The 26,781-nt window shown below is 36.1% G+C and overlaps 1 protein-coding gene across 7 annotated transcripts in view; it reads right to left on the bottom strand.

The window, feature by feature from the left end:
- Window positions 1-7,937: 7,937 nt before the first annotated feature.
- LOC117318010 overlaps window positions 7,938-26,781 on the bottom strand; it is a 58,390-nt gene continuing 39,546 nt past the window's right edge. For 5 of the 7 annotated variants that reach the window (XM_033872981.1, XM_033872983.1, XM_033872982.1 and 2 more), the window contains 5 exons: window positions 22,777-22,973; window positions 22,219-22,397; window positions 15,585-15,760; window positions 13,776-13,863; window positions 7,938-11,446 (listed from right to left, as the gene is read on the bottom strand). In XM_033872981.1, coding sequence (XP_033728872.1) covers window positions 11,190-11,446; window positions 13,776-13,863; window positions 15,585-15,760; window positions 22,219-22,397; window positions 22,777-22,973 — 897 coding nt within the window. In that variant the 3' untranslated portion in view covers window positions 7,938-11,189. Of the gene's footprint in view, window positions 11,447-13,775; window positions 13,864-14,004; window positions 14,463-15,584; window positions 15,761-22,218; window positions 22,398-22,776; window positions 22,974-26,781 lie in introns of those variants that run through there. The other 2 variants (XR_004530288.1, XR_004530289.1) reach the window with 2 other exon arrangements.

The raw sequence follows: 26,781 nt of genomic DNA, 5'->3' as shown, positions 1-26,781 counted from the left end.
GCATGTCCAATAGTAGTGGTTATCATACAACTCCTCATATACTCATTTAGTATGTTCACTTGTATATATTCATCAATAGAATGAACTGGTAAAAAAATCATCTCGTTTTATCTATACAAAATAAATGGAAAGGTAGATGGGCCTCAACGGTCCCCTGAGTTTTTATATATTTCAACTTATTTGACCCCTTGCACGAAGGTCAAGGTCACCGTTTCGAACAATATTGGCAGTCGCTACAAAACAAATATTAGTTATTTAGAGGATTACAATGTTTTGTTATTTAGAGGATTACAATGTCCTGTTATTTAGATGATTACAATGTATTGTTATTTAGATGATAATAATGTTTTGTTATTTAGATGATTACAATATCTTGTTATTTAGATGATTACAATGTTTTGTTATTTAGATGATTACAATGTCTTGTTATTTAGATGATTACAATGTATTGTTATTTAGATGATTACAATGCCTTGTTATTTAGAGGATTACAATGTCTTGTTATTTAGATGATTACAATGCCTTGTTATTTAGATGATTATAATGTTTTGTTATTTAGATGATTACAATATCTTGTTATTTAGATGATTACAATGTCTTGTTATTTAGATGATTACAATGCCTTGTTATTTAGAGGATTACAATGTCTTGTTATTTAGATGATTACAATGCCTTGTTATTTAGAGGATTACAACGTCTTGTTATTTAGATGATTACAATGTCTTGTTATTTAGATGATTATAATGTCTTGTTATTTAGATGATTACAATGTATTGTTATTTAGATGATTACAATGTCTTGTTATTTAGATGATAACAATGTTTTGTTATTTAGAGGATTACAATGTTTTGTTATTTAGAGGATTACAATGTTTTGTTATTTAGATGATTACAATGTCTTGTTATTTAGATGATAATAATGTTTTGTTATTTAGATGATTACAATATCTTGTTATTTAGATGATTACAATGTTTTGTTATTTAGATGATTACAATGTCTTGTTATTTAGATGATTACAATGTATTGTTATTTAGATGATTACAATGCCTTGTTATTTAGAGGATTACAATGTCTTGTTATTTAGATGATTACAATGCCTTGTTATTTAGATGATTATAATGTTTTGTTATTTAGATGATTACAATATCTTGTTATTTAAATGATTACAATGTCTTGTTATTTAGATGATTACAATGCCTTGTTATTTAGAGGATTACAATGTCTTGTTATTTAGATGATTACAATGCCTTGTTATTTAGAGGATTACAACGTCTTGTTATTTAGATGATTACAATGTCTTGTTATTTAGATGATTACAATGTTTTGTTATTTAGAGGATTACAATGTTTTGTTATTTAGATGATTACAATGTCTTGTTATTTAGATGATTACAATGTTTTGTTATTTAGATGATTACAATGTATTGTTATTTAGAGGATTACAATGTCTTGTTATTTAGAGGATTACAATGTATTGTTATTTAGATGATTACAATGTATTGTTATTTAGATGATTACAATGTATTGTTATTTAGATGATTACAATGTATTGTTATTTAGAGGATTACAATGTCTTGTTATTTAGATGATTACAATGTCTTGTTATTTAGAGGATTACAATGTCTTGTTATTTAGATGATTACAATGTCTTGTTATTTAGAGGATTACAATGTCTTGTTATTTAGATGATTACAATGCCTTGTTATTTAGAGGATTACAATGTCTTGTTATTTAGATGATTACAATGCCTTGTTATTTAGATGATTATAATGTTTTGTTATTTAGATGATTACAATATCTTGTTATTTAGATGATTACAATGTCTTGTTATTTAGATGATTACAATGCCTTGTTATTTAGAGGATTACAATGTCTTGTTATTTAGATGATTACAATGCCTTGTTATTTAGAGGATTACAACGTCTTGTTATTTAGATGATTACAATGTCTTGTTATTTAGATGATTACAATGTCTTGTTATTTAGATGATTACAATGTCTTGTTATTTAGATGATTACAATGTCTTGTTATTTAGATGATTACAATGTCTTGTTATTTAGAGGATTACAATGTCTTGTTATTTAGATGATTACAATGTCTTGTTATTTAGATGATTACAATGTCTTGTTATTTAGATGATTACAATGTCTTGTTATTTAGAGGATTACAATGTCTTGTTATTTAGATGATTACAATGTCTTGTTATTTAGATGATTACAATGTATTGTTATTTAGATGATTACAATGTCTTGTTATTTAGATGATTACAATGTATTGTTATTTAGATGATTACAATGTCTTGTTATTTAGATGATTACAATGTCTTGTTATTTAGATGATTACAATGTCTTGTTATTTAGATGATTACAATGTCTTGTTATTTAGATGATTACAATGTATTGTTATTTAGATGATTACAATGCCTTGTTATTTAGAGGATTACAATGTCTTGTTATTTAGATGATTACAATGCCTTGTTATTTAGATGATTATAATGTTTTGTTATTTAGATGATTACAATATCTTGTTATTTAGATGATTACAATGTCTTGTTATTTAGATGATTACAATGCCTTGTTATTTAGAGGATTACAATGTCTTGTTATTTAGATGATTACAATGCCTTGTTATTTAGAGGATTACAACGTCTTGTTATTTAGATGATTACAATGTCTTGTTATTTAGATGATTTTAAATGTCTTGTTATTTAGATGATTTCAATGTATTGTTATTTAGATGATTACAATGTCTTGTTATTTAGATGATAACAATGTTTTGTTATTTAGAGGATTACAATGTTTGTTATTTAGAGGATTACAATGTTTGTTATTTAGATGATTACAATGTCTTGTTATTTAGAGGATTACAATGTCTTGTTATTTAGATGATTACAATGTCTTGTTATTTAGAGGATTACAATGTCTTGTTATTTAGATGATTACAATGTCTTGTTATTTAGAGGATTACAATGTCTTGTTATTTAGATGATTACAATGCCTTGTTATTTAGAGGATTACAATGTCTTGTTATTTAGATGATTACAATGCCTTGTTATTTAGATGATTATAATGTTTTGTTATTTAGATGATTACAATATCTTGTTATTTAGATGATTACAATGTCTTGTTATTTAGATGATTACAATGCCTTGTTATTTAGAGGATTACAATGTCTTGTTATTTAGATGATTACAATGCCTTGTTATTTAGAGGATTACAACGTCTTGTTATTTAGATGATTACAATGTCTTGTTATTTAGATGATTACAATGTCTTGTTATTTAGATGATTACAATGTATTGTTATTTAGATGATTACAATGCCTTGTTATTTAGAGGATTACAATGTCTTGTTATTTAGATGATTACAATGCCTTGTTATTTAGATGATTACAATGTTTTGTTATTTAGATGATTACAATGTCTTGTTATTTAGATGATTACAATGTCTTGTTATTTAGATGATTACAATGTCTTGTTATTTAGAGGATTACAATGTCTTGTTATTTAGATGATTACAATGCCTTGTTATTTAGAGGATTACAATGTCTTGTTATTTAGATGATTACAATGTCTTGTTATTTAGATGATTATAATGTCTTGTTATTTAGATGATTACAATGTCTTGTTATTTAGATGATTACAATGTCTTGTTATTTAGAGGATTACAATGTCTTGTTATTTAGATGATTACAATGTCTTGTTATTTAGATGATTACAATGTCTTGTTATTTAGATGATTACAATGTATTGTTATTTAGAGGATTACAATGTCTTGTTATTTAGATGATTACAATGTCTTGTTATTTAGAGGATTACAATGTCTTGTTATTTAGATGATTACAATGTCTTGTTATTTAGATGATTACAATGTATTGTTATTTAGAGGATTACAATGTCTTGTTATTTAGATGATTACAATGTCTTGTTATTTAGAGGATTACAATGTCTTGTTATTTAGATGATTACAATGTCTTGTTATTTAGAGGATTACAATGTCTTGTTATTTAGATGATTACAATGCCTTGTTATTTAGAGGATTACAATGTCTTGTTATTTAGATGATTACAATGCCTTGTTATTTAGATGATTATAATGTTTTGTTATTTAGATGATTACAATATCTTGTTATTTAGATGATTACAATGTCTTGTTATTTAGATGATTACAATGCCTTGTTATTTAGAGGATTACAATGTCTTGTTATTTAGATGATTACAATGCCTTGTTATTTAGAGGATTACAACGTCTTGTTATTTAGATGATTACAATGTCTTGTTATTTAGATGATTACAATGTATTGTTATTTAGATGATTACAATGTCTTGTTATGTAGATGATAACAATGTCTTGTTATTTAGAGGATTACAATGTCTTGTTATTTAGATGATTACAATGTCTTGTTATTTAGATGATTACAATGTCTTGTTATTTAGATGATTACAATGTATTGTTATTTAGATGATTACAATGTCTTGTTATTTAGATGATAACAATGTTTTGTTATTTAGAGGATTACAATGTTTTGTTATTTAGATGATTACAATGTCTTGTTATTTAGATGATTACAATGTTTTGTTATTTAGATGATTACAATGTATTGTTATTTAGAGGATTACAATGTCTTGTTATTTAGATGATTACAATGTATTGTTATTTAGAGGATTACAATGTATTGTTATTTAGATGATTACAATGTCTTGTTATTTAGATGATTATAATCTTATACAATGCTTCACTGGTCTTTTGGGTGAAGGAGACCATAAAGTCACAAAAAACATAACATGGTTTTAATACACCAGTCACATGCATTAGTTTTGTTTTCAATTTGGATTTTTAGTTGACATCACGTAAAAAGCAGACATATTTTCACATATGTTATCATTTTCACAAAGCACGAATTAAATGCATAGCGATGCATTACCTTGTTTTGTTTAAATTTGCCAACCCATTGCTCATGTCAAATGTGATAAAAAAAATGACCTTTTCAAGAACTCTCCCGGAAAAGGGAAGAACATTCCTGCGGCATCTCAATACATATATACAACTTATGGTGAGGCCACCCTGTGAGATTGGGAGTAGGAGTGGGTTTCTCTTACGTCGTGAAGATTGTGTAAAACTTGAGAATGGGGTCGATATAATCTACTGTATGTAGATCGTAGGAGGTTTATAAAAGTGGGACTCCTACAGAATTTGTAGACGAGGTGCCTGACAGTATTCTATTTACAGACAGTAACCTACCGCCCCAATTACAATATCAGTTATTTTCATGTTTTTTTTTATTTACGTACAGTTATCTTACGCCCAAATCACAACATTTGTTATTTTCATGTTTTCTATTTATGGACAATAATCTATACCGCCCCAATCACAGCACTGTTATTTTCAAGTTTTCTATTTATGAACAATAATCTGACGTCCCAATTACAACACCAACGGAAAGGGGGATAATTGAAAACATTTGAAGAAGAAAATTAATTTGTCACAAAGGATAGAGAAACAACTGATTTCAGAAGGGCTGATCTTTTCTCTATTGTTCCCCTCTTTTCTCCTTTCCTTTTACTTGTTTAATGACAAAGGAGCCTACATCTGATATCTGAGCAGAGTCTAACAGGCCTAATGGGCCTGTATCGTTCACCTGGTTGTACAGCAACTTTGAAGTTGATTTAGGTTATGTCTGCAGATATTATGCTAATAACCACTTTATTCAATCATCAGTGAGGCTAGTTCTACTCATGTCAGTAAATTTTTCAGTCCTTCATGCCAGTACACATCTCTCCTAAGGTCTCTTTGCTATCGAGAAATCATTGTTTAAAGATTTTAGCCATTTGACCAATGTGACCTTGAACAAAGGTCAAGGTCATTCATTTGAACAAACTTGGTAGCCCTTCACCCCAGCATGCTAGAGGCCTAATATCAAGTTCCTGGGCTTCTTGGTTATTGAGAAGAAGTTGTTTAAAGATTTTAGTCATTTTGACCGATGTGACCTTGAATGTCATTCATCTGAACAAACTTGGTAGCCCCTCACCCAAGCATGTTACAGGCCTAATATTAAGTCCTGGGCCTCTTGGTTATTGAGAAGAAGTCGTTTGAAGATTTTAGCCTATTCGACTCCTGTGACCTTCAATGTAGGTCAAGGTCATTCATTTAAACAAACTCGGTAGCCATTCACCCCAGCATGCTACAGGCCCAATATCAAGTCCCTGGGCCTCTTGGTTATTAAGAATAAGTTGTTAAAAAGATTTCAGCCATTTTGACATATGTGACCTTGAACCTTCGGGCAGGTGAGCTAATAAAAACTTTCTATGAACAGGAAATAACGATAATAAACTTCAGCTGTCATTTTCCCACCTCGTGAATATTTGTTGCATTTGATTGGTTAAAATTGGGTCACATGGTCACCCCTATGCGACCATGTGACCCAGAGAGTCAGTAAAATTTCTTAGTGGGGAAAATGGTGGCTTCTATAGCTTTGAATTTTTACTGATCAAGTGTAAAACATAAAATGTTTTAAATAATCCTGAAATGATTAAAAAATGAATTATAATAATTTTGGCAGAGAAACCTAGTCGAGACAAGAGGCCCATGGGCCTTTATGGTCACCTGAGTTTTGATATATTTTAGCATATTTGGCCCCTGTGACCTTGAATTAAGGTCAATGTCATCCATTTGAACAAACTTGGTAGCCCTTCATTCCAGCATGCTACAGAACCCAAAATCAGGTCTCTGGGCCTGTTGGTAATTGAGAAGAATTTGTGAATTGTTTACGACGCATGATTGACGACACACGACGCTGGACAAAAGGTGATCACCAAAGGTCAATTGAGACTTCGTCTCAGGTGACCTAAAAATGAAAATTTACGTAGAAAAGATGATGCACTGCAACAGTTAGTCTGCAAATTTGTTTACTCAAAATTAGACAGCATGAAGTGTATCTCCAGTAGATGAGAAATAGCCTTTTTCAAAAAATTCCAGAACAGGACAAAATATGTCCGATGTGTATCAAAAGGGGGTATATAACAGTCCTAGGTGTAATTCATACGCCTAGCCCCATATGAATTGTTCTGGCCATCTATGGTTTCATATTACATGTAGGTCAGCAGCAAACCTTATAACTAATAATGGCTGCCTGTCTGAAATTTCATATGCACACCAAGGGATCATGGATATTCTAAATAAACCAAAAGTAAAAGTAAACTTTCAGAAATAGCAGTAACAAACTCCGACATCAAATTTGAAAAAGATGCATTAAATACTACCATAGCAATGGTGGTAACAAACTTCAGCATGTCAAAATTCAAGATGGTCAAATTTCAAAATGACCATCTGTCGGCCATTCTGTTTTCCAATAAGTCTTATAATTCAATATGCATGGTAAATAAGGATTGCTTACGGACGAATGACAGTACAGAGACGAATGACAGTACAGAGACGAATGACAGTACAGAGACAAATGATAGTACAGAGACAAATGACAGTACAGGGACGAATGACAGTACAGAGACGAATGACAGTACAGGGACGAATGACAGTACAGGGACGAATGACAGTACAGAGACGAATGACAGTACAGAGACTAATGACAGTACAGAGACGAATGACAGTACAGGGACGAATGACAGTACAGAGACGAATGACAGTACAGGGACGAATGACAGTACAGGGACGAATGACAGTACAGGGACGAATGACAGTACAGAGACGAATGACAGTACAGAGACTAATGACAGTACAGAGACGAATGACAGTACAGAGACTAATGACAGTACAGAGACGAATGACAGTACAGAGACTAATGACAGTACAGAGACGAATGACAGTACAGAGACTAATGACAGTACAGAGACGAATGACAGTACAGAGACGAATGACAGTACAGAGACGAAGTGTGAATTCAACAGTCTGATAATGGTAGGCTAAATATAAATGTAAGAAAACTGTAACAGCAGAATGATTTTTTTTTTTATTTTTCAATGGTGTATAATATACAAAAGTACAATGCATAGGAGACCCAATAGGCCTGTATCGCTCAAATAATTCTAATACAACTTTGAAGTCGATTTGGGTTGTTGATGCAGATTGCTAAGGTAATTAACTCATTACTCAAATTAAGAGTATAAGTAGTCGTGATCAAAGATTTTAGAATAATTCACTGCTGTGAACTTGAAAGTGGGACAAGGTCATTCACTTGAACAAATTTGGTAGCCCTTCACCCAAGCATGCCCAATATCATATCTCTGGGCCTTTTGGAATAAGAAGTGTTTTTGCATTTTGACCCTATGAACTTGGAACGCAAACTTGGTAGCCCTTAATTCATCCCAGCATGCTACAGGCCCATAATCAAGTCTCTAGAATAACAGACGACAGACGCCACACCACAGCATAAGCCAACTTGTCCTTTGGGAAATGCAGGTATTTGTTATCAATAAATACAAAATACTAAAGTTAATTGGAACTGTCAAGTACTGAATCAGTATCCATCTTAAATGTTGGGACTCCAAGGGAAATGGATGCAATCCATTTTTGTAAATGTTACAGTTTCAATCATATAACAGTTTTAAAATGAATGTATTACACAAAATTAAAACTATGGCTTTTACAAAGAATAACTGGTCTTGTTAAAGAACTTAAATCAATAGCTGAATATCTTATAAAGCAAGAACATTTTTTCAGATGAAAAAAAACCAAAAACATTCTGGTATTTCCAGATAGAGTGGCTTTCTGGCTTATTCTGCTCGTTTCAATTAGATCCTCACAAATATATCATTTTTAAATACTGAATAAATACAAAATAAATTTTCCTATCTGTCTTTTTTTTTTTTTTTAGATGAAATCACTTTTGTAAACATGTTTATCTAATACAACTAATGAATATTACAGAATATCCTAATGATTGGAGTAAGGAGACATGCCTTCTAAACAAAAATATGTTATATCATTTAAATGCAATTGGTGATTACATCTTTTCTATGAAAATATTTTGCTTTGAAAAATTTCCTTCCAAACCATATTCACCTAAGTGTAAAGTACTGGGTGGTATTAAATCGACCAAATGTGTAATAAAAATACAAAATTTGGACATATTGACATTTCATATCTGTTATTGACATAAAAAAATCACAATAGATTGTGTAATAAAAATTCAAAATTTGGACATATTGACATTTCATATACATACAACAAATATTTTGTTTTTAATACATTCTTACCAGTGAAATATGGAAAATCCTTCACTCTATATTTCACTTGTGTAGCTAATATTTTGGTATTTTTCACATGTGTTGCGCACTCATGAAAAATATCAAAATATTAGCCCCACTCAAGACATATATTTGGTATTACTGAAGACACTGTTAGATATCCTCTGTATACAGTCATACTTTGTATATATAAAGTCGACTAACAAAATCACAAAGTCGAGAACAACAAAAATTCGGTAACAATGAAGTAAATTTCAAGTCCCGATTTTCACCACTATATATCATATGTATTTTTTTAACTGAAACAACAAAATCTGAAATAATAAATTAGAGAACTGACCAACTCAATTTGTTATATCAACATTAAGGAGGTATATTTAAACACATACAATTGTCATGTAAATATAATTTATAATAGCTAAACAATAGGTATACTAGGTTAATAAAAAAAAACTTTAATAACACAAAATATTATGCAGTGTTTTGGTGGTGGGAGTTGTAAGTGACATGTTAGGTACTACGGCCCAAAAAATACTTACAGCCTGTACTTTATTTTTTTATCAGAATCTCTCAATACTTCCATCACTAGCATGGACTTTAAGGTTATATACCATAATGGCCGGACTTTACTGTAATACACAATATGGTACTACATAAAACGAATTCAAGACAATTTTCTTGGCGATTTCAAATTCTTTTTACATGTTACAGTTATGAAAAAGAAGAAATACATTGAATGCTTATTTGACATAAGATTATAGGCCAATTTCCACAGCAACAATACCTTAAACCATCACATTCTTAAAATTGAACATAATCAATCAGAAACCAGGGCTGCTTTCGTTTTTGTGGTCTATGGTTGGACCAGTTGGACCGGTGTTGTTCATTTGTGAAATAAAGACGGACCTGGTAATTTCATAATGTTTTCAGACGAGTCTTGACAAAGACTTCCAAGGACTGTATTGACATTCACAGGTCCGTCAAGATATATGTTTGAAATATCACATTTAAAAACTGACGAACCGGTTTGTCCGCATAAACGAACAACAAACCCAGGAAATGAAGTCCATTATCTAAAATCCAGAAATGGATGTCACATTCATGTTTGTAGCATCATAAATCAAATCTATATACCAGATTTCATCAAAATCAGACAATACCTGCATCTAAACCAATCAGAGGCATTCATTTCATTACCATAGTAACCAAGCTTTTCAAAACTGCTGCCATTGTATTCAGTATCCATCCAAACCCGTGTGAGACAATTTTCACTAAAAGCATACATCATCTAAATTTTGACCAGTCAGATGCATCCATTTCATTACCATGACAACCAAGATAATGGCAGCCTCTTTTTAAAATCCAGAAATAGAAGTTGCAGTGTTGTTTGCAGTGCCATATTACACCTGCATACCAAATTTTATCAAAGTCAGACTATCCAGTACTTTGATTGTTTAATATTGTGTTCATCATTCCTCAGAGCTGCTACGCATCAATTTCATCTAAATCTGACAACAAACAAAATTTGAAAATTGGAAACCTCCATTATGGCAAATTTCGTTAAAGTTTTAACTGCATTTAATAGGCAATATCTCTTCAAACATATTAAAACAAGTTTGATCAAAATCAGTTCTCAAGAACAGTCATTATAGCCCATGGCCTCCCAAACCAGAATCGAGGCTCCAGCAGCTATATTGGATTTCTAGGTAAAAATAGACTTGTGCTCATAAGGACCCCTCATCTAGTGTGTCTGTGTAGTTTCATGATGATCTGTCTAGTAGTTTCTGAGAAAAACACTGGAAACTCTAGTGGCAGTAAGAAGAGGAAGATGCAGAAGAAGATAGCCCTTAGACCAAATACCTTTGACTCTATAGTTACCCTGTAGTCGTTATGCTATAAATAACTTCATCCAAACAGTATAAGTCTTTCTTTATTATTATATGTAAGTTGTTGTATGTTGGGATTGTTTAATCTGTAAATTCCTGTAATATATTACCCACTACCCATGTTCACCATTGTTTGATTGGCATAGTTATAACCGCGATACAAATTGCCCTTGACACTGACATCCTCCAGGGCTCGCACCATCATCAGGGAGAGTTTGTGATCCATGCTTGTGATGCCTAGTTTGTTGTACATCGTCCACAGAGCAACAGCGTAACCAGTAGTTATGTTTGCCTCCCTCCTCCCCTCGGCTACTAACATGGTGGCTGCTCCTTCAGCTTCACCAGCCTTTATCAACTCATTGGCTGTGAACAGAATAAATAACATCAAAAAGAAACAAGGACATAGTCGTCAAGATCCCCTGTCCGTGCATTTTATATAAAAACAAACTTATTACATAAACAAAAGTCATCAATATTCCAAAATATCAAGGTATGAAAAAATATTTTATATTCCAAAATATAACTACTACTTATATTATCACTGATGATGTAACTTTTGTGTTTTATTCACCACATTGACATGTAAGGACCCAGATCAAATTGAAGTAAACATAGAATAAGTGGCTGTCTTGTTGCATTTCAACAATTTACATTGAAGTTTTTGATAAAATACTCATTTCAAATATTTGTAAGCAAAACTTTATACCAGGTAACAATAGAAAAATGTTAAGCAGTACATTCAAAATGGTAGACTTGTTTTGAAGCATAATGTGTAAGGAATCTTTAAAAAAAAATTCTGTTTTTAAGCATTGATGTCATTTTTTTTTAGTTTCATCGGGGTATATTTACCATTGTATGGCACTGCCACTATATAACCCTACCAATTCAGTTGCGAGTTCACCAGCCTATGAACTGCCAACAGGAAGTGATCTCTGCTACTGGTAAGCGCGGGAAATTTGAATTTGAAAATTTCAAAACAAAAATCGCATGACAAATAAAAAATCGCAGATGGTAAATATAAGAATTGAACGGCTTTCAGTTGGAATTCATAGTCAATATGAATTCCAACTGGACAGAGGCAAATTCAACATGAAGCGCTAGTGCGCTTCATGGAATTTGCCTCTGTCCAGTTGGCATTCATATTGACTATGAATGCCAACTGAAAGCCGTTCAATGCTTAAATGAAACAAATTTTGTTTGCAAACTGTATGAATCCGCGCACGTAGCGTATTCTTACAGAAGTTTGCAAACAAAAGTTGTAGCGGATTCTTACAGAAGTTTGCAAACAAAATTTGTTTCATAACCCGATGAAACTAAAAATGAATTGACATCAACGTTTATAATTAATTTTTTAAAATTATTTTCTAATTTAAAACATGTTTTATGTAAAATTTTACTGGTTTTAAATGGAATTCTTTTTCTCAAATCAATATGCAACGTCAATTGTCGTATTGTGACATCACATTTTTCGCGCCATTCTCGGAATTTCTTTCATAGAAGAATGAAAAGAATTTTTCGACTAATCACATTTGAGTATTTACCATGAAAACAAAGAAAAAATTATTATTTGAAAATGAACAAAATAACAAACTGAACAGCTTCCCATTGAATATACCATATATTTAACTCCTATGACAGAGTATACAAATATACCATATATTTAACTCCTATGACAGAGTATACAAATATACCATATATTTAACTCCTATGACAGAGTATACAAATATACCATATATTTAACTCCTATGACAGAGGATACAAATATACCATATATTTAACTCCTATGACAGAGTATACAAATATACCATATATTTAACTCCTAGCTATGACAGAGGATACAAATATACCATATATTTAACTCCTATGACAGAGTATACAAATATACCATATATTTAACTCCTATGACAGAGGATACAAATATACCATACATTTAACTCCTATGACAGAGTATACAAATATACCATATATTTAACTCCTATGACAGAGTATACAAATATACCATATATTTAACTCCTAGCTATGACAGAGGATACAAATATACCATATATTTAACTCCTATGACAGAGGATACAAATATACCATATATTTAACTCCTATGACAGAGTATACAAATATACCATATATATAACTCCTATGACAGAGGATACAAATATACCATATATTTAATTCCTAGCTATGACAGAGTATACAAATATACCATATATTTAACTCCTATGACAGAGTATACAAATATACCATATATTTAACTCCTATGACAGAGTATACAAATATACCATATATTTAACTCCTAGCTATGACAGATTATACAAATATACCATATATTTAACTCCTATGACAGAGTATACAAATATACCATATATTTAACTCCTATGACAGAGGATACAAATATTTATCATTTGTGCTTCTCATTCGTGAAAAATATGGATACAAATATACCATAGATTTAACTCCTATGACAAAGTATACAAATATTTATCATTTGTGCTTCTCATTCGTGAAAAATATGGATATTCTATATTTGTGAAACACATGCTATATTCAATGGGAAACCAATCTATATAGAATGTACCTCACTATTTTGGTGCATCATTTTATTTGGGTTCAGAGGTTATTTTACAAACATCGTATGACAGACTTAAGGCAATCATGATAATTAACTTGAGACTTGGTTTGAAGTGACCTAAAAAGTTACCGTCATTTTTTCTTTGTTCAATCATTTGCTCAGTCTGTTTCTCTATAACTGTGTGGTTCTGTTTAAAGAATTCTGCTTCAGCTGTCACCTGCATAAGAAAATATCAGAACAGCTGTCATAGTATCAAAAACACAAGAGGTCCAGACGGCCTGCATTGCTCACCTGGATATTTCAATAATCATGGAAAAAAAACTCTCATTACCGAACTAGTAACTATTTTAAGGTTTACCCCTATATCCTTTATAGGGCCTGCCCCTCCTATCCCACGGAAGCCATACCCTTGTCCATTTATCGATGTTGGATCTCCTTTTCCCAATAATGCTCCAGACCTTTCATCAAAATCCATTTAATTGTTCAGTACTTGTAGTGATTTAATGGATTCATCTCTATTTCCCCTATTGTGCCCTGTCCCTTCAGCCCCAGAGGAGCCAACATAACCTTGTATTTTTGGTTGCTAAGGAGTACAACTTCAACGAGCTGTAACTATGGCAATTGGCGACACATTGTAAAAATTAAACCAATTGATGAATTTACATCAACTTGTTAATAATTGGTGTAAAAATGAAGTAAATCGGAGATGGGGCCAAAAATGGCCCTTATTGCACCTTCTCCTTTCATCAAAATTCATTTAATTGTTCAGTACTTGTAGTGATTTAATGGATTCATCTCTATTTCCTCTATTGTGCCCTGTCCCTTCAGCCCCAGAGGAGCCACCACTCTATTTAGGCAACATTAAATATCTTTTGTCCAAACAACATTTCATCAGAATATCCCTTTCAGCTGTTCAGGACAAGTAGCGATTTGAAGGATTTCCATCCATTTATCTGATTGTGCCTGTCCCTATGGCCCCAAGAGAGTCGCACCCTCATTTATAACAAGAGGCTTACAGGCCTTAAAGGTCATCTGACTCTAAAGAACCCTGCACTATTGTAGTATACATACTCAGTAGTAAGTATGTGTATAGGGGCACTGTTGGCCATGGCGACCATCTTAGTGTTTGGACAGACTAGAAAAATGACAACACTTGGTCAGGACCATCTCAGGATCATTGTAGCCAAGTTTGAGCTACATGCTACTAGTTGAAATTGATGAGAGGTTAAAAGTAGGTGTTGTGTAGAAAAACCATGATTGCGCAATCATTTTAATTACAAAATGACCACTGTGGCTGCCGTGTCAAAGTTTTTGAGAGGCTGAAAAATAACAACACATTGTTGGCTCCTACTACAAGTTTGAGCTAAATGCCACTGGTGGAAATTGAGAAGAAGTTTAAAATGTGATAGATTTATGCACGGCGCACTACGACGGACGAAGCACAATGACAACAACTTCAGGTCAGATGACTTAAAAATGGATCCCCGTAGCCCAATAATGCTCCAGACCAAATTTCATCAAAATTGATTCGAGGGTTCAGGAGAAGTAGCAATTTTAAGGAAATGTTGATGTACATTGGACACTGCTGCATGACATACCTAAAAATTCACAAGAGTGCCAATATTTGCTTTCCTATCAGGAAGTGCTATTGATCAACCATCAATCTCTTATCAAAAATTTGGTGAAGTCCTGAAAAAAATTCTGAAATATTCAAGTGTATTCTATATAACATCTACAGTCAGAACCGATTTTTTAGTCCTAGTTCATAATCGGGTCTTCAAGACATATCAAAGTGATTATTAGAGTTGTGTACAGTGATATGACTACTTTCTTGCTGGAGGAAATTTCCTTTAGTTGGGAGTCCTGGCTTCCATTCTTTGTGGAGGCATACTACTTACCTTGCTGCTTATATTAACACATATGTCAGAAGTAATTTACCTTGAGAAGCAAGGATTTGAGATATCTCTCGGACACATCATTAGCAATAACCACGGTTGCCATCTGAAAGTAGCGGATGTCGACATGGTAGATAGGATCACACATAGCGGTCGTGTCGCAGACATTACACACAGTCGTATTGGAACAGCTCGGACAACAGTCTGGACAGCAGGTTCCTGTATAATATAGACCATCATAGCATTATACTATTCATTATGTATAATATAGACCATCATAGCATTATACTATTCATTATGTATAATACAGACCATCATAGCATTATACTATTCATTATGTATAATACAGACCATCATAGCATTATACTATTCATTATGTATAATATAGACCATCATAGCATTATACTATTCATTATAGAATCTACATGGTTGGGAAGTTGATCCCATACCTTTTTAATTGGAGATATGAACTCCCAGGCACCTAGTTGAAAGGCAAGTGTGTTACCAATGTGCCATCAGACCACCACCTTTATAAATATCACCTAACTCTGCCCCTAGCCCATACTCTCTAATCAACTAGAACTGTAAGTCAATGGCTGAGTAATATACTACTATATTATCCTAATATCCATATACAGTGCATTCCGCTTAATCGGGTTGCCTATTTGCGGGGGCTTTTTACCCGATTAACCGACTTACCCGATAAGCCGAAATGCACGTCGCCATCTTGGATTTGGTCCGTAATGGTTGTCAGACTTGGGTCGATTTTGGATGAAAATATTTGCGTTATTATTGTTAATAAACGGTGTTTTTGTTTGTGCTTTTACTGATGTCAAATTGTCAGATTACTATTACTTATTGTATAAAAATGTGTGTATTAAAATAACAAAACCTTAATGATTTTCTTATTCGCGGCACAGTACAATCGTAGCACCTCAAATCGGGGGGTCATACCCGTTTCATCCATGTGTTCCTAATTTGACATACGATCTAAGGACTCGCCGACAAGTACAGCTAAAATCATTTATGTTTATCATAGAGACATTCTTATGTTCGCTTTGAAGTTTAAAATACTCCATATTATTTCCAATTACCAAAGCACAGAGATCGGAGAAACCGAGTTTATTTAGGTGGTTTCCTGTGGTATGAATTTATATACGAACTTGACACTGGCAGTCACTGATAAAACAACACGAAATCCAATGTAATGTTTTTATTAACCAGTTCTAATCCTTACCTGAATAGGAATTATGAGCTAACGTCGGGCGTCTGTCCTTTAACTGCTCGCTACTGATTTTTAACTCACCTGTGTACCGGTGTCGTCACATTTCCCCGTGGCGAACCCCTCTTTTTGGATTCGCCACATACAGTAAGCGGTGATATCAATCGATCTGTAGCAATATCAGACCCAGGTCAAAACCTATTGTTTTGGTTTCTGCTTCGAAGATTTTACATCCCAGACGTAAAAGTTTAATTGTCTAGTCGCTTAATTATGCTTTTAAAACCCCATTACGTTTTGCCTGCTGCTGACTCTAAAAATAACATCTAATTTTACCCACAATTCTTAGTCGACTTCCTGTTGGGGGGAAAACCACACGAGGCAGAATCAACAACAACACAGTTCTGAACATGACAAAACCCCGACATAACATTACCGTTTAAGGTAATATTTAACCAGATTTGATCACAATCAGACAATATCTAAATTTTGACCAATCAGAGGCCTGCATTCTGTTGCCATGGTGATAATTTACATCTAATGTGTCAAATTACATACTTTGTTTACTTACAACATTTGACCAAAGATGAATAAAATTGGCCAAATGACTGAGGAGTTATAGCTCTTTATCGGAAAACCTGTTTATTGTGATCATTTACTATAGCAACCATAATTTTGAGGGGAATAAAGTTGCATGCACATCTACACATGGTCCTTTAAATTTGTGTGACGTTTCATTGAAATTGTAATATCTTTGACCTTTAAACCTTGAGTGATGACTACCAAAATCTGACTGATAAGGTATAGAATTTTGTGCGGTTCAAGTTTCATGCTCTGATGTTATGGTGGGAATATGAACAAGAGGCCCAGAGGGCCTGTATCGCTCACCTGGTTTCATGAGATATGAAACAAGAATGATGCTTAAGTATATTTGTTGCTGGTATTGCTAAGTCAATATATATCATAAGCATTTTATACGGGTACCTGTACATTGGTTTTATTTTAATACTAAACAAGAGGCCCAGAGGGCCTGTATCGCTCACCTGGTTTCATGAGATATGAAACAAGAGAACTATGCTTAAGTATATTTGTCACTGGTATTGCTATGTCAATATATCATAAGCATTTTATATGGACGTACATGAACATTGGTTTTATTGTAATTCTAAAAATATCAATTTAGCCAAATTGATCCCTTTTGGCCCGCCCCTCAGCCCCCCGGGGGGTCAGCCCCACCAATTGTACAATTTTGAATCTCTACCCCAAGGGGATGCTACCAGGCGAATATGAGCGATATCCATTGCTTAGTTTCAGAGAAGAAGTTGTTTATATCAATTTAGGCAAATTGACACCTTCTGGCCCGCCCCTCAGCCCCCAGGGGGGTCAGCCCCATCATTTGTACAATTTTGAATCCCTACCCCAAGGGGATGCTACCAGTCAATTATGAGAGATATTCATTGCTTAGTTTCAGAGGAGAAGTTGTTTATAACAATTTAGCCAAACTGGCCCCTTTTGGCCCTGCCCCTCAGCCCCAAGGTGGTCAGCCCCGTCATTTGTACAATTTTGAATCCTTACCCCAAGGGGGTGCTACCAGGCAAATATGAGCAACATCCATTGCTTGGTTTCAGAGGAGAAGTCGTTTATATCAATCAAGCCAAACGGGCCCTTTTTGGCCACGCCCCTAAGACCCCCAGGGGGTCAGCCCCACCATTTGTACAATTTTGAATTTCTACCCCAAGTAGGTGCTACCAGGCAAATATGAGCGATATCCATTGCTCGGTTTCAGAGAAGAAGTCGTTTATATCAATATAGCCCAATTGACCACATTTGGCCCCGCCCCTCAGCCCCCCGGGGGGGTCAGCCCAATTATTTGTACAATTTTGAATGCCCACCACATAGTGATGCTACCAGACAAATATGAGTGACAGGCATTGCTCGGTTTCAGAGAAGAAGTCATTTATATCAATATAGCCAAATTGACCACATTCAGCCCCACCCCTCAGGCCCCCGGGGGGTCAGCCCCATCATTTGTACAATTTTGAATCCCCACCCCATAATGATGCTACCAGGCAAATATGAGCGATAGCCATTGCTTGGTTTGAGAGAAGAAGTCGTTTATATCAATATAGCCAGATTGACCACATTTGGCCCCACCCCTCAGGCCCCTGGGGGGTCAGCCCCATCATTTGTACAATTTTGAATCCCCACCCCATAGTGATGCTACCAGGCAAATATGAGTGATAGCCATTGCTTGGTTTCAGAGAAGAAGTCGTTTATATCAATAGCGCAAAAATGACCACTTTTGGCCCCGCCCCAGAGGCCCCCAGGGGGTCAGCCCCATCATTTGTACAATTTTGAGTCCCCTACCCATAGGGATGCTTCTGACCAAATTTGGTCAAATTCTGATGTGTGGTTATGAAGAAGAAGTCAATTGTTGACGGACGGACGGACGACGGACGACAGACGGACGGACGGACGGACGGACGGACGACGGACGACGGACGCAACGGTATGGCATAAGCTCACCTTGGTCCTTCGGACCAGGTGAGCTAAAAATTGACCCCTTTTGGCCCCACCCCTCAGTCCCCTGGCGGCCCAGGTCAACCCCAATATTTTTACAATTTGAATCCCCACCCAATAACCATGCTACCATACATATGTGAGTAATATCCATTGCTTAGTTTCAGAGAAGAAGTTGTTTAAACAAATTGACCAATTTTGGCCCCGCCCCTCAGGCCCCTGGGGGGTCAGCCCCACCATTTGTACAATTTTGAATCCCCACCCCATAAGGATGCTATCAGTAAAATATGAGCGATATCCATTGCTTAGTTTCAGAGGGGAAGTCGTTTATATCAATTCTGCCAACTGACCCCTTTTGGCCCGGCCCCTCAGCCCCCAGGGGGGTCGGCCCCTGTCATTTGTACAATTTCAAATTCCTACCCCAAGGTGATGCTACCAGCAAAATATGAGAGATATCCATTGCTTGGTTCAGGAGAAGAAGTCAATTATATGAATATAGCCAGATTGACCACATTTGGCCCCGCCCCTCAGGCCCCTGGGGGGTCAGCCCCATCATTTGTACAATTTTGAATCCCCACCCAATAATGTTGCTACCAGGCAAATATGAGCAATAGCCATTGCTTGGTTTCAGAGAAGAAGTCATTTATATCAATAGCACCAAATTGACCCCTTTTGGCCCCGCCCCAGAGGCCCCTAGGGGGTCAGCCCCATCATTTGTACAATTTTGAATCCCCACCCCATAGTGATGCTACCAGGCAAATATGAGCGACAGCCATTGCTCGGTTTCAGAGAAGAAGTCGTTTATATCAATAAAGCCCAATTGACCACATTCGGCCCCACCCCTCAGGCCCCTGGGGGGTCAGCCCAATCATTTGTACAATTTTGAATCCCCACCCCATAATGATGCTACCAGGCAAATATGACCGACAGCCATTGCTCGGTTACAGAGAAGAAGTCGTTTATATCAATAAAGCCGGATTGACCACATTCGGCCCCGCCCCTCAGGCCCCTGGGGGGTCAGCCCCATCATTTGTACAATTTTGAATCCTCACCCCATAGTGATGCTACCAGGCAAATATGAGCGATAGCCATTGCTTGGTTTCAGAGAAGAAGTCGTTTATATCAATAGCACCAAATTGACCCCTTTTGGCCCCGCCCCAGAGGCCCCTAGGGGGTCAGCCCCATCATTTGTACAATTTTGAATCCCTACCCCATAATGATGCTACCAGGCAAATATGAGTGACAGCCATTGCTCAGTTTCAGAGAAGAAGTTGTTTATATCAATAAAGCCGGATTGACCACATTCGGCCCCACCCCTCAGGCCCCTGGGGGGTCAGCCCAATCATTTGTACAATTTTGAATCCCCACCCCATAATAATGCTACCAGGCAAATATGAGCAACAGCCATTGCTCGGTTTCAGAGAAGAAGTCGTGTATATCAACAAGAGGCCCAGAGGGCCTGTATCGCTCACCTGGTTTCATGATATATGAAACAAGAACTATGCTTAAGTATATTTGCCACTGGTATTGCTATGTCAATATATCATAGGCATTTCATATGGTTACATGAACATTGTTTTTATTGTAATTCTAAAAATGTCAATTTAGCCAAATTGATCCCTTTTGGCCCCCCGGGGGTCAGCCCCACCAATTGTACAATTTTGAATCTCTACCTCAAGGGGATGCTACCAGGCGAATATGAGCGATATATATTAATCCATTGCTTAGTTTCAGAGAAGAAGTTGTTTATATCAATTTAGGCAAATTGACCCCTTCTGGCCGCCCCTCAGCCCTCAGGGGGCGTCAGCCCTATCATTTGTACAATTTTGAATCCCTACCCCAAGGGGATATTACCAGTCAAATATGTGAGATATCCATTGCTTAGTTTCAGAGGAGACGTCGTTTATATCAATCTAGCCAATCTGGCCCTTTTTGGCCCCGCCCCTAAGACACCCAGGGGGTTAGCCCCACCATTTGTACAATTTTGAATTCCTACCCCAAGTAGGTGTTACAAGGCAAATACGTGAGATATCCATTGCTTAGTTTCAGAGGAGAAGTTGTTTATATCAATTTAGCCAAATTGACCCTGTTTGGCCCCGCCCCTCAGCGCCCCCAGGGGATCAGCCCCATCATTTGTACAAATTTGAGTCCCCTACCCATAGGGATGCTTCTGACCAAATTTGGTGAAATTCCAATCAGCGGTTATGAAGAAGAAGTCAAATAATTCAATTGTTGATGGACGGACGACGGACGACGGACGACGGACGCCACGGTATGGCATAAGCTCACCTTGGTCCTTCGGACCAGGTGAGCTAATAAAGCCGGATTGACCACATTCGGCCCCGCCCCTCAGGCCCCTGGGGGGTCAGCCCCATCATTTGTACAATTTTGAATCCCCAACCCATAGTGATGCTACCAGGCAAATATGAGCGATAGCCATTGCTTGGTTTCAGAGAAGAAGTCGTTTATATCAAAAGCGCCAAATTGACCCTTTTTGGCCCCGCCCCAGAGGCCCCCAGGGAGTCAGCCCCATCATTTGTACAATTTTAAGTCCCCCTACCCATAGGGATGGTTCTGACCAAATTTGTTCAAATTCCGATCAGCGGTTATGAAGAAGAAGTCAAGTAAGTCAATTGTTGACGGACGGACGACGGACGACGGACGCCACGGTATGGCATAAGCTCACCTTGGTCCATTGGACCAGGTGAGCTAACTAGAATGTGTTCAAGAGATATCTTGTACATAAGCATTTTGATTTCAAAAGTTGTCAAGTTTAATATTTAACCTCTAACCTGAGCACCAAAATCTAATCAGGTGAAGACCTTGATGGTGTGAATATGAACTTCCTCTGTTCAAGGTTCATGAGATAATCTAGTACATAAGCTTATTGCTGATAAAGTCTTGACTATGTCTATTACCATAAGGAGGTAAGACTTACCCTGAAGACGGGATTGGATGACATTGAAGAATTTTCTTTCCACCATTGTCCTGTTGAAGCGAAAATCATCAAGGCTGAGGTCGATTGCAGAATTTTTCACACGACTCTTAACAACACTCTCAATAATATTCTGGTAGCCAAGGCCAAACTTCCTGTGTAATTCTCCAAGCTCTGATGGTCTGTTGGGATAAAAAATAAATTGATTATAAGATTAATATGTAAAGCAATACAAGCCCCATTGGCCTTTTGAGAACTTGCATCAACAGTTACAAGTATTAAAAGAATATGAAAAATTACTAAACTATCAATGAGTGTATGAGTGGCAAACTTTCTAAACTTTACAGACAAGCATTTTACACGAGCATACTACTTCGCAAAGATCAGGACTCTAGGCTTCATGGTCTCTTCTTAACAGACTCAATAGCCCTTTATTCCATTTTAATATTTGATCAAATATAATTATCATGAATCTAGGCTTGGTAGTTTAACAAAAGCTCAATCGGCCATTTGGCCAAAGGAAAGGTAAAACATTAAAGGTCTTTCTGATTGTGTAGTTACCTAAGGTAATACTGGAAGTGAAACGTTATAGTGATTTCCAGTTTATCGCTGGTGAAGACAGCCTCTGTCAGTGATACAAATATTGCTGACCCTGGAAACTTGACAAATTCTCTCTCAGGCCCAAGCACATAGCAACCAGGATGATATGTTGTATCCCGGTACACAGCTCCGGTAAATGTGTTCTTTAGCAAAGCAATCTACAACAAACAAGAGGCCCAAATGCCCTGTATTGCTCACCTGCTTCTAATGCAACTTTGAAGTTAATCTAAGTAATATCAAAGTAGGCTAGGTTTATTCATTTAAAACAAATTTTGAAGTCCTTCATTCCAACATACCACAGACCCAATATCAGGTCTCTCTGCCTTTTGGTTATTTAGAAAAAGTCATTTAAAGATGAAAAGTATGGTGGTTAAGATGGAGAACCATTATACAGTGACCTGGTATTCTGTCTGAATATTTGGTGTTTTGCCTTTATTCAAAGATTATAAGTTCAGTGTAAGTATTCCTTTCCATTAAGATTAATGACTTTTCAAACTTTGATTTCATTCAAATTACATTTACTGGTCGTATTTGAATAAATGTAAATGTGTATATTAAAGTTTAATGAAAATTCATTAATATTCAATCCAATAAATTGAATGGAATTATTTGGATTTCAAATTTCATTTCAGTAACCAAGTACCTCTTAAACATTTGAAAAGTATTGACATATTATGAATAACAATTTTCTTGATATAGATGTGAGCATTGAAAACTTTTAATTATCTGTAACTTCTAATTATCAATTATAAATTGTGGCCGATGATGATATTTTCTTTGAAATCATCTTTTGAATACAAGGGCCCAATGGGCCAAAAATGCTCACTTGCTATCCAGTGATCCTGTTTATATATAAACATAAAGAACAAGAATGAAAATCCAGGTCATTGGCCAAGAATTCTACTGGTGGCACGATAGTATATACAAACATTTCGATACTGGTGGGCTACCAATAATAAACCAAATTCTCTCTGGGCCCAATAGAAGATAATTAACAGTCATATGTGGCTTAGATAGAAACAAACAGTGCCTGCCCTGATATACAACTGTCTCCTACTGGTGTCCCAATTAATCTAAATACAAGTCTAGGTAGTTCACCAAAGATTAAGAAACTGTCCTTACTGTGGCCACAAAGATTACAATTACATGGTCTCTAACATGTCTGTGGTACTATAAAGATTAATAAAATGTCATGGGGGCAAATAGAATACAAACATGAACTATCTAGGTGGGACACCAATGTATATAAAAGAATTCCTACTGTTCACAATGTAAACAACTCTTGCCATAGATTAGAGATGGCACATGATATACAATACATGTCTACTGGGTCCAATGAATAAAAACTGTTTTATTGCAAATTCAGATATAACAAAATGTCACTGTGGACCATGAATATGTGTCGAGGTCAATTCTTTACGCCACCAATAGATACAGCAACAATATCCTCCTACTGGTGGGCCACCAATAGATATAACAAACATGTCCTCCTACTGGTGGGCCACCAATAGATATAACAAACATGTCCTCCTACTGGTGGGCCACCAATAGATATAACAAACATGTCCTCCTACTGGTGGGTCACCAATAGATACAGCAACAATATCCTCCTACTGGTGGGTCACCAATAGATATAACAAACATGTCCTCCTACTGGTGGGCCACCAATAGATATAACAAACATGTCCTCCTACTGATGGGCCACCAATAGATATAACAAACATGTCCTACTGGTGGGCCACCAATAGATATAACAAACATGTCCTACTGGTGGGTCACCAATAGATATAACAAACATGTCCTCCTACTGGTGGGTCACCAATAGATATAACAAACATGTCCTCCTACTGGTGGGCCACCAATAGATATAACAAACATGTCCTACTGGTGGGTCACCAATAGATATAACAAACATGTCTCCTACTGGTGGGCCACCAATAGATATAACAAACATGTCCTCCTACTGGTGGGTCACCAATAGATATAACAAACATGTCCTACTGGTGGGCCACCAATAGATATAACAAACATGTCCTACTGGTGGGCCACCAATAGATATAACAAACATGTCCTCCTACTGGTGGGTCACCAATAGATATAACAAACATGTCCTACTGGTGGGTCACCAATAGATATAACAAACATGTCCTACTGGTGGGCCACCAATAGATATAACAAACATGTCCTACTGGTGGGCCACCAATAGATATAACAAACATGTCCTACTGGTGGGTCACCAATAGATATAACAAACATGTCCTACTGGTGGGCCACCAATAGATATAACAAACATGTCCTACTGGTGGGCCACCAATAGATATAACAAACATGTCCTACTGGTGGGCCACCAATAGATATAACAAACATGTACTCCTACTGGTGGGTCCACCAATAGATATAACAAACATGTCCTCCTACTGGTGGGCCACCAATAGATATAACAAACATGTCCTACTGGTGGGTCACCAATAGATATAACAAACATGTCCTCCTACTGGTGGGCCACCAATAGATATAACAAACATGTCCTACTGGTGGGCCACCAATAGATATAACAAACATGTCCTCCTACTGGTGGGCCACCAATAGATATAACAAACATGTCCTACTGGTGGGCCACCAATAGATATAACAAACATGTCCTACTGGTGGGCCACCAATAGATATAACAAACATGTCCTACTGGTGGGTCACCAATAGATATAACAAACATGTCCTCCTACTGGTGGGCCACCAATAGATATAACAACATGTCCTCCTACTGGTGGGCCACCAATAGATATAACAAACATGTCCTCCTACTGGTGGGTCACCAATAGATATAACAAACATGTCCTACTGGTGGGCCACCAATAGATATAACAAACATGTCCTCCTACTGGTGGGCCACCAATAGATATAACAAACATGTCCTACTGGTGGGCCACCAATAGATATAACAAACATGTCCTCCTACTGGTGGGCCACCAATAGATATAACAAACATGTCCTACTGGTGGGCCACCAATAGATATAACAAACATGTCCTCCTACTGGTGGGCCACCAATAGATATAACAAACATGTCCTCCTACTGGTGGGCCACCAATAGATATAACAAACATGTCCTACTGGTGGGTCACCAATAGATATAACAAACATGTCCTCCTACTGGTGGGCCACCAATAGATATAACAAACATGTCCTACTGGTGGGCCACCAATAGATATAACAAACATGTCCTCCTACTGGTGGGCCACCAATAGATATAACAAACATGTCCTCCTACTGGTGGGCCACCAATAGATATAACAAACATGTCCTACTGGTGGGCCACCAATAGATATAACAAACATGTCCTACTGGTGGGTCACCAATAGATATAACAAACATGTCCTCCTACTGGTGGGCCACCAATAGATATAACAAACATGTCCCTACTGGTGGGCCACCAATAGATATAACAAACATGTCCTACTGGTGGGCCACCAATAGATATAACAAACATGTCCTCCTACTGGTGGGCCACCAATAGATATAACAAACATGTCCTCCTACTGGTGGGCCACCAATAGATATAACAAACATGTCCTCCTACTGGTGGGTCACCAATAGATATAACAAACATGTCCTACTGGTGGGCCACCAATAGATATAACAAACATGTCCTCCTACTGGTGGGCCACCAATAGATATAACAAACATGTCTCCTACTGGTGGGCCACCAATAGATATAACAAACATGTCCTACTGGTGGGCCACCAATAGATATAACAAACATGTCCTCCTACTGGTGGGTCCACCAATAGATATAACAAACATGTCCTCCTACTGGTGGGTCCACCAATAGATATAACAAACATGTCCTCCTACTGGTGGGTCCACCAATAGATATAACAAACATGTCCTCCTACTGGTGGGCCACCAATAGATATAACAAACATGTCCTCCTACTGGTGGGTCACCAATAGATATAACAAACATGTCC

Source organism: Pecten maximus, chromosome 19, assembly GCF_902652985.1.
Source record: "Pecten maximus chromosome 19, xPecMax1.1, whole genome shotgun sequence".
Taxonomy (NCBI): Eukaryota; Metazoa; Mollusca; class Bivalvia; order Pectinida; family Pectinidae; genus Pecten; species Pecten maximus.
This window is presented reverse-complemented; position numbering and strand designations above follow the sequence as displayed.